Consider the following 9,053-nt stretch of genomic DNA (forward strand, 5'->3'; position numbering starts at 1 on the left):
TTTATTATATATAATTATATAAGTAACTGTAATTTTTTCTTTTTTTATAATAGAAATCTAAAATAACTTATAGTGAAAAATATATCTTTTTACTTATAAAATGCAATTTTTGAAAAAAAAATTCATTCAAACGGGTCGTTAATCTTCACCTCTGCTATTTTTAAAATTTTTGAAAAGTTAAAAAATAAAGAAAGAAAGATAAAAAGTTTTTTTTTAATATTGCTCTTAACTTTGATCAATCTGATACCGCCAATCCCATGGGAATAACAAATTACATGTTATGGAATAAAAAAATCAACAGGGTCAAATTAGGTAAGAAAAATAATGAACTAGTAAGAAAAAAAATGAATATCGTCAAATTATATAAGAAAAAGCATTGAACGTGTATAAAGTACCATGAAATTTTTATTCTTATTTTACCACAATACATAGTTGACTCAAAGCGAAAGGAGGGTAAACACTTATACCTCGATACCGGAGTTGTTAAATTGATACCGGAGTTGTTAAATTGAGTCATGACTTATCAATTAATCTGGTTTAAGTTACCAAAATTCAATCCATATTAATTTACTTTTCTCTCAACTTGTAATGAGCTAACCAGAAACTTTGGGTTTAAACTTTTTTAAATTCACAATTTTCATGAATTACTAATTGTTTTGATTATATTTATAAAAATTATTAATTCAGTTTGGTGATTGGTTATGTTTTGATGATTTTTACTACAATCTAGAATTAATTTATTATGATTACATATTTTTCTATTCTTTTAACTAATAATAAACAAATTTGTTTAACATTAATTTCAATCTAGCATTTTATGAGCCAATCCTAATCATCATGACTCATGAGAGATCTAAATAATAAATTACCTCCTTCGTTAAAAAAATATTCCAAAGCATATGCACATTTTCTTTCTTTTTCCGAGCATATGATTCACTAGGGGTGTTCGCGGTCTGGATTGGATCGATTTTGGAAGCAAAATTCATCCGATCCAATCCCTTCGGTTTAATCATATAATCATGCATTCGGTTTTAATTTGTTTTCAAATCCGATCCGATCCGATCCGATCCAATCCAATTTTTTTCGGTTTGGATTGAATTATCTAATGTTTCCTTTTTCAGCTATACCCTCTTCCTAAATATGTTCCTACCTATTATCTCGATTACCCCTTAACCTCACCTTAACAGATAAAGAATCTAAATTTTATAGCCTTTCAAAATCTATCCCCTGGTAGTTAAGATTCGCCTCTTCTAAACACAAGTAGAAGTACTTTTTTTTCCTTTTTTTTCAGTGAAAATAAGCAAGCAGCTGTCAACTCCATTTTCAAAGTAAACGCCATTGCTATATATAATTGACTCAAGGTCAAACTCCTCGCTACCATCTGTACAAAAAAGTATGTCTTGAAATACAAATTGCCAACACTAAATAAGTACACATGCAGCGTTATGGGAGGGATAACATACGCTTATGCACTCATGGTTTCGGATTAAAATCTTCCAAAAAAAAACATATGAGTAGGTCAAGTTTTCACTGAAGTGAAATCATAGCATTCTATTTATCATGCTCCAGCAAGAGCAAAAACATGCAGTGACACACTAATATCATATTCACAGGTTCTGTACAACTAGCTGAGTTTTCTCAGTAATCATTATTTAGAGGAAAAAAATGTAATCCACTTTTGCCAACTGTAGAATGTGTTGGGCAAAGTATACTATAAAACCCCAGCTAAAGCAGCAGAGATAGTGGTTTATGGGGTGTCAACCTGTCAGTAGGTCAAAATGCTTTACAGAGGTTAGCCCTCATGTTATATAAACCTTGTTGATGAATTGGAACTGCCCACAACTTGCTCTTCTTTGGTTCAGATATCCTTACATGTGAAATTGCATTGGCAAGTGCATCAATCCACACACAAACATCATGATATTCTGAATTGCAACTTTCAGATGATGAAGAAAGGCTTGAAACCTCATTAAGGAACCCATCATCCATCCTGTTTCTTCCTAACCTAGGTTCAGGTGCAGCAACAAAGTTGTGGCAAGCAGCTCCATTTTGGTGCTTCAACTTTGATTCAACGGGCAGGATCTTCAATGTACGTTCTGTGTAGAAAGATATCCATGGATGTCCTGAAATTGAACCACATAATATTAATTTAACATGCAAACAATCGAACAGTTCTTAAAACTTAAAAGTACTGTCATTTTATTTCCTGTTTAAAAACATTAGGGAGAAAAAGAGAGCCTCAACCACATAGAAGAACACATAATAAAAACTAACAAAAGTATGTGAGAATTAACAGATTCCCACCACTGTTATCCCAACCAAAACAAGGCAATCCTTCTAATTATTAAGAATTCATGTGAACGGCAAAGATACTTTTCAACAAAACTTGGAAATTTCTAATTTTAATTATTTCAAGATTAAAAAACAAAAAATCAGACCAAATACAACTAGTCTTTGGTGTATTCATCATTGAGGAAGAGAGATAAAGCACGCTACAAAACATTAATAATCTACCATAAACTTACTAAGTACTTCATCAGCTGTTATCCTTGCTGAAATATCCCTTGTCAGCATTCTCCCAACAAGATCTCGTGCAGGTTTAGATATTGATTCCCACATCCCGGTTTGGAACTCTAGCTTGGAATTCTTAATAGCCTCAAAAACTGCTTCTTGTGAATCCCCTTTAAATGGAAGAACACCAACCAACAGAGCATGCAGGAGCACTCCAGCACTCCATATATCCGCCTTTTCTGAGTATCTACCCAACAACACTTCTGGTGCAACATATGCAGGGCTCCCAGCCAAACCCGTCAAGTTCTGACCTGCAATGCAAATTTCTAGACAATGAGGCTATGCATAAATTACTCATGTATGCATGTATGTATCTTTTACTTATGTGTGTGTATTTATATATATGTCAATTGAATTACTGATATTTTTAAATGCTTAAAAATTAAACAAAGTGACCTTAGAGTATGAATGGTTAGCTTCAAACTATTATAAGCATTTTCTCTAGGACCTCTTATTCTTAGACCGCTAGCAAATTTAATTGAATACTGAACATAGTAAACTTAAGGGAGATGACCATTTGAACTCTCCAATTTTTACTCCTATGTACAGGGTAACATTAGTAAAGTACAATTCAGTTGAAAGCTCATCATGATGAACTTCTTCAAACTTGCCTAGACATTTTTTATTAACAGAATGACTAGGATGGAATTTTACACAAGGAAGGTTGTGTAAGGATTCTATTCATAGAAGTTAGCACATATATATACCATAGGATAACAAAAAAAGAAGATCATCCAAACAGGTTTAACATATTACCCTTAGAAATTCTCATGGCCAGGCCAAAATCAGCAAGCTTTATTTCCCCCGAAGCAGTAAGCAGAATATTCTCAGGCTTGATATCTCTGTGCACAACTCCCATATCATGACAATACTTGATGACCAACATCACTTCCTTAAGTATATTAGCAGCCCGCTGTTCAGAACAAGGGCCCTCCCTAAACATCTGGTCGACAAGTCTTCCCCCAGAGCACAATTCCATCACCAGATGAGAGCAATCAGCTTCCTCATACACTGCCAGCAGAGTCACAACCCCAGGATGCCCAGACAAGTGCTGCATTATCTCCACCTCCCTGTAAACAGTCTCATCCCCCTTCTTCAGAGTCTTACACGCATACTCCGCGCCGCCAACAAGAGACCTACACAACGAAACAGATCCATACTTTCCTTGCCCGATCCTCACCCCAGTAACATAATCATCTTCAATCTTGTTCTTCCTCCCCATCTGGGTAGCCACGTCAATGCAACCTATCTTCCTCTTTAGGCCTCTTCCCGCGGTCATCAGAGACAATGTCCCACAAGGAGGAGCAGTGGCAAAACCCGCCACCCTACTCTTGTAGGAACCAGCTGAGTCTATCTTAAATAGAAATTAAGACTACCACTCGTCAGATTAGGTTTTGGCCTAAATACGTTAAGTTTATATAAAATATTTTGAACTTGGTTTGACCTATTAATTTGGTGTACTCTACATTATAGGTTTGGTCTTGTCTATATTTAAAAATCAAAATATATGACCTAGGCATATTAACTATTTTACTAAATATATTAGCTAGGTCAAACCTAACCTACTTAGACCGAATTATAAACACTTAATAGACCATTTGATCCATTTAAATCCCTACATGGAAGTTATGTGTGAGGAAGAACTTGCAATTTGTGTGTTAACAGTATTGAGCTTGGAAAATTTCACACGGCAAAATAATGTATCGATTATGTATAAATTATAATCTGTATATATTTGTTAGTTGTGGTTATGATGACTGAAGTTACTGTTTAGACCTTATAATTACTTCTTCATGAATCATGATATTTTTAATATCCAAAACATATAATTGAAAATATTATATTCAACTGTAAAATTATTATTATTATTGAGGTAAAAAGTTTTGGGCGACCTTTGGAGGATAGTAGCCTCATTAAACTATGATGAATATGTAAGTATTTTATTTGAAAATGGTAATTAGCGAAATGAATATAATGTTGATCATCTCAAAATAATTTACTTCTTAAGAATAGTATTGTAACCGAGGGCATATCAAACAAATGGCATAGCGTGTGCCGGAACAAAATTTTGACGTGCATAATCACACCAGATGTTTTATGTACTCTAAAATCAACGGCAAATTGAGAGTACTAACTTGGTTAGGATGGAGAAAAAAAGGTTATAGCGAATTGAGAAGCGGAGAAAGTTATATTTATTATTATTTTAGACTTATCACTCTTATTATTTGATTGGTTATTGTTATATCAATTTGAAATCAATAATAAAAAAATAGAAAGAAAAAAAAAACTATTGCTGATTTCGACTTTGATAAATAATTAGATAGTAAGGGTGGTACGTCTAAAATATAATAAATATAACCGCCCCAACTGAGAGGCTTGATAGTCCATTGTTCTTTATAAAACAAAGGGGTGGTGAAGGGAGGGCCCCAATTGGTAGAAAAAAACCCGCAACTTTTTTTCTTCCAGAAACTCTTAGTATTTAAAAAATACATTGAATTTCAATTATTTCGAGTTGAGTCGAGTGAACTTACTCAAAGGAACAATATTCTCTTAATGTCTGTTTTTTCGTTTTCACAATTAAGACTTCACTTAAATATAATCGAGTCCCTTATTACTCGAACTTTTTACATATTGATTTATAAAACAAACAAATAATAACATTTGTAGATAGATCAAAAAACTCAATTTTTGAGTTTGTTCTTTCCGGTTCAAAGGTTGAAGTGACAAAAATAATAGAACCCCGTATACCGAAGTGAAAAAGAATTGAAGTGAAAAAGAACCAATTTTAATTATTATTATTTTAACCTTGAATAAAATTCATTAAACCAGTAATGAAAAAGAATTGAAGTGAGTAAACATAAACAGAAAAACCAAAATCACTGGCTGCTTGTGGAAGCTTGTGAAGCTTCCAAAAAATAATCCATTTTCTTTATCACTGGCTGCTACACTAGTCCGGTGAACATTCTTTACCTCAGTTACTCTACCATCAGCCTCATTCATACTCTCATATCACATGAATACCGAACTAATTTGTTTCCAGCTGCAATAGTAGACTGAAGAATATCATCCTCTTTCTGCTGCTTCACTTTAAGTGATTTTTAGAATAAATTTCAGCCCAAACTTTATTGAAATCTGAACGACACCGACTCCATTCCTCCTGTTTCTGCTTCAGTCGAGTCAATATTACAGGGAGCGCACGAGTTGGGTTTTTACGCAATATGTCTATAACGTCAAGACCATGGTCACCATATAGACGTTCAATGCACCTTAAATTTTGAACAGTAAAGTAATCTTCAATACGGTTCAGAGTCTCCATATTGATCTTATTTTCATTCATGTTATTATATAATTCCTCTGCACGTTTAGCTGCAGAACTCACAGACTCTAATAACATGTCCAGCTCAAATCTGTCATCTTCACATCTGAACAAGCTCTCTTCGTACTGATTCCTGCACATATGTTCGGAAGAGTAATCCTCACTTCCTGAACTCACAGATACCCAGTGATCATTCAATACTTGAGCACCAAGCTCAGATCTCTGACTAGCTGTAGGAATTGGATAATCAGCAGGTAGAAGCCGGTAGCTGGGAGTGCAACGTTTACAGTCACTGAGGTCAAGTTCTTGAATGGATTTTCCCATGTACTCCTTCTCCCTGTATCTTTCCTTCTCTTTAGCTCCATCCATCTCACGCTTCTGCTCTTTGTCTTTGTCTTTGTCCTCCAACTTTGATGATCTTAGTGACTTTTTACTCATGACACCAGCAAGGAACCCATCAATATTTTCCAAACACTCCAGGAAATCATTGAATTCCACCATAAGATCAAGATGCTTTCCAAGTAAATCGGTTACCAAATTTTGCAATTCATTCCTTTTTATTATTTCACTGACGAAAAAATTATGAAGGCACTTCAAGAAAGCTTGGTAGTCATCAGCACTGTTCAACTTCTCCTTAACTTTCTCAAAGAAACTGAATGCTTGACTATACATGTTCTTTAAGGTATCCTTGTCTTCCTTAGAAGAAAAGTCTGAAGCCAACCCAAAACCTTCAGCTTTCTTGACAGATTTCTTTTTCTCATGAAAGCGCTGCAAGTTCAAATCCCTGCTGTTATTATTTTATATTGACAAAAATCTCACATGAGTCTTTACAATATTATTATTTTTTATTCTATAAATAATGTTCGCCCATCTAAATGTGACAACGCCTAACTCACCAGGTGTTGTAAGCGAGTTAGGTAACGTGACATTATGAACAAAAATTTACAAAATGTGACATTCAGATAATTTTTTACAAAAAATGTGGCACTTTAATCGTTGTCCATCAAAGAATCCTATAACAATTTCCATCTTAAAAACAAATCAAGAATTACAAGCCGTCTGTACTAAATAGGGAATGAAAGAAAGGGGCAAAAAAGTAGAATACATTCTTATATATTAAATTAAAGTTTATTCTCTTAAATGTAATGCCTATAATAGAGTAAACGCATATGATTTACTCTGCATCAGTATCCTTTCTATATATACTGCAAAAGACAACTCTGTGTTTTGTGATATAGTTTCTGAACTGTTAAGAGTTTGTTTCGCTCCCTCTCTCTCTCATACTTACATTTACTCAACAAACATAAACACATACTAGAACAGACGAAACGTACAAAGAAAAAAAAAACAGAACAAACTTAAAAAATAAAAATAAAAAATAAAAAAGGAACCTACTCAGTCACAAAATTATATTCTGTTATGTAAATAAGTTTACATTCACTCCAATTCCTTCTTATACTCAAACTAACTAGGTTGATTGAGAAAACTGCATTACACTCAACTAACAGAAAACAACATTTTCGTCCTAAATAATCAGCAATAACTTTGGGGTAATAAGTTATAAGTCAGATTAGTTCTAGCAAACCCAACCCCATGAGCTAGGAAAATGAAAATGTAGAGAGAAAGAATCATCCAATAAAACCGTTAAAAAGGGGAGAAATGGATACCTCAAGAAATTGTTGAGCATTTATATGATCAGGTTCTCTCTCATCCTGATCACGATTAATCCTCATATCCTTACTCTCACGTTTCCTCCGCTTCTTGTGCATGTTCATCATTGTGTTGTCATCATCCATCTCAGGGTGTTCAACACTCAGATCACGCTCACGATCATGAGAAGGAAGCCTCTTTCGTCGATATACTTGCATTTGCCGCATCATGGGTGCCATAGAACTCCGCTCACTAAAGCGCTGCAATGAATTTCGAGCATCCGGAGCATGCTGTGTAGAAGGTGCTGCGAAACTATCTGGTAAGAATCTAGTGAACTCCTCAAGCAAATCTCGATGATCCTTAAACAGGGTAGCAACCTCACTATAAATTTCACCTATGTCCTTATGCTCTTTGCGGTACATATTGGAAATGTTCAAGAACGATTTGTAAACATGCTCATCACTTTGGAATCGTTTCTTTATCTTGTTCACAAAACTAATAGCTTCTTCAAATTCAACCGTTTTCTTTGGAGGAGCCTCATCCCTTACTCTCTTCATCTTTTATCGGTTCTCCAGATTTTCCTAGGAAAATTCGCTGGAAAACAAGTCAAGAGAAAGAAAAAAAAAGAGTGAAGTGTTTGATCGGACAGAACAACAAGGTAAACAAGAAAAACAACAAATAGGGTTTCTTCTTTCTCTGTCTCTCTCACGTTGTTGCGTTAGAACGATGGAAACTGAGGCGGTGGGAACCAATTAAAAGGCTAGATTTAGAATTTTATATGGGAAAAAAATTTAATTATTGCATTTTAATTAATTAATTATGCAATTTGGATTGTGATTTTTTTTTTGGAGGTTTGGATTGTGATTTGATAGAAGAAAATAAATAAAATTTGTGATATGTGATTTAATTTTTTACAGTTTTGGATTGTGAAAAAATCTGTGAAAAATCTGTATTAATAAATGAAATAATTCAATAAATATTCTGAATCTCTAAGGAATAAGGATTACCTAATTTAAATTTAAACTATGTTTGTGAGAAATAAAATATATCAAATGAGATGTCATTAAATTGGAATCAAAAAACAATTACCTGAATTGGATACCCGAGTCAAAAGTTATGGCCTTCAGAAGTTTTATGATTAAATTATTATTATTTTTTTATAAAAAATGACACGTGTCAACCTTAGGTGAGAGATGCCTAAATGAGGCGTCACATTGTAAAATAGATCCGTAATTATTTCCAAAACTGCCATAAATGCGTAATATTTAATTAAAATGCAATAATTAAATTTTTTTGCCAATTTTATATATCTCAAAGATATGAATTAGTATTATTATATGGAGTGATGGATCAATCAACAAATTAATCTCTACTAATTTAATTTAATATATTATTTAAAAGTAATATATTAAATTAATATATAATCAAATTAGGTTGTGTCAAAATTTCTATATAAATACATAAAATACAAAATTTAAAATATACACAATACGATAAAGTTTTGTTTCAAAATTTA

General features: G+C 33.3%; 2 protein-coding genes across 2 annotated transcripts; both read right to left on the minus strand.

Moving 5' to 3' along the window:
* Positions 1–1,611: 1,611 nt before the first annotated feature.
* On the minus strand, positions 1,612–5,571 carry LOC133298723 (serine/threonine-protein kinase PEPKR2-like). The gene is made up of 4 exons (XM_061498044.1): positions 5,443–5,571; positions 3,328–3,925; positions 2,526–2,822; positions 1,612–2,123 (listed from the first exon to the last, which is right to left on the minus strand). The coding sequence occupies exons 1-4, from the start codon at positions 5,569–5,571 to the stop codon at positions 1,774–1,776; spliced, it is 1,374 nt and encodes a 457-aa protein (XP_061354028.1). The 3' UTR covers positions 1,612–1,773.
* Positions 4,724–8,094, minus strand: LOC133298725 (paired amphipathic helix protein Sin3-like 2). The gene is made up of 2 exons (XM_061498046.1): positions 7,582–8,094; positions 4,724–6,685 (listed from the first exon to the last, which is right to left on the minus strand). Exons 1-2 carry the CDS (start codon positions 8,092–8,094, stop codon positions 5,654–5,656), a joined length of 1,545 nt encoding a protein of 514 aa, XP_061354030.1. The 3' UTR covers positions 4,724–5,653.
* Between the last annotated feature and the right edge of the window lie 959 nt (positions 8,095–9,053).

The sequence above is a fragment of the Gastrolobium bilobum genome, unplaced genomic scaffold (assembly GCF_033153095.1).
Source record: "Gastrolobium bilobum isolate Gb01-03AN ecotype WA unplaced genomic scaffold, APGP_CSIRO_Gbil_v1 utg29531, whole genome shotgun sequence".
Classification (NCBI taxonomy): Eukaryota; Viridiplantae; Streptophyta; class Magnoliopsida; order Fabales; family Fabaceae; genus Gastrolobium; species Gastrolobium bilobum.

Coding starts and splice junctions, on each gene's coding strand:
- LOC133298723 (XM_061498044.1), bottom strand. CDS start 5,571: ATGAATGAGGCTGATGGTAGAGTAACTGAGGTAAAGAATGTTCACCGG. Junction 3,926..5,442: donor ACAAGCAGCCAGTGATTTTG/GTTTTTCTGTTT, acceptor TTTCTATTTAAG/ATAGACTCAGCTGGTTCCTA. Junction 2,124..2,525: donor AACAGCTGATGAAGTACTTA/GTAAGTTTATGG, acceptor GTTCAATTTCAG/GACATCCATGGATATCTTTC.
- LOC133298725 (XM_061498046.1), bottom strand. CDS start 8,094: ATGAAGAGAGTAAGGGATGAGGCTCCTCCAAAGAAAACGGTTGAATTT. Junction 6,686..7,581: donor AGGATGAGAGAGAACCTGAT/CATATAAATGCT, acceptor TTGTCAATATAA/AATAATAACAGCAGGGATTT.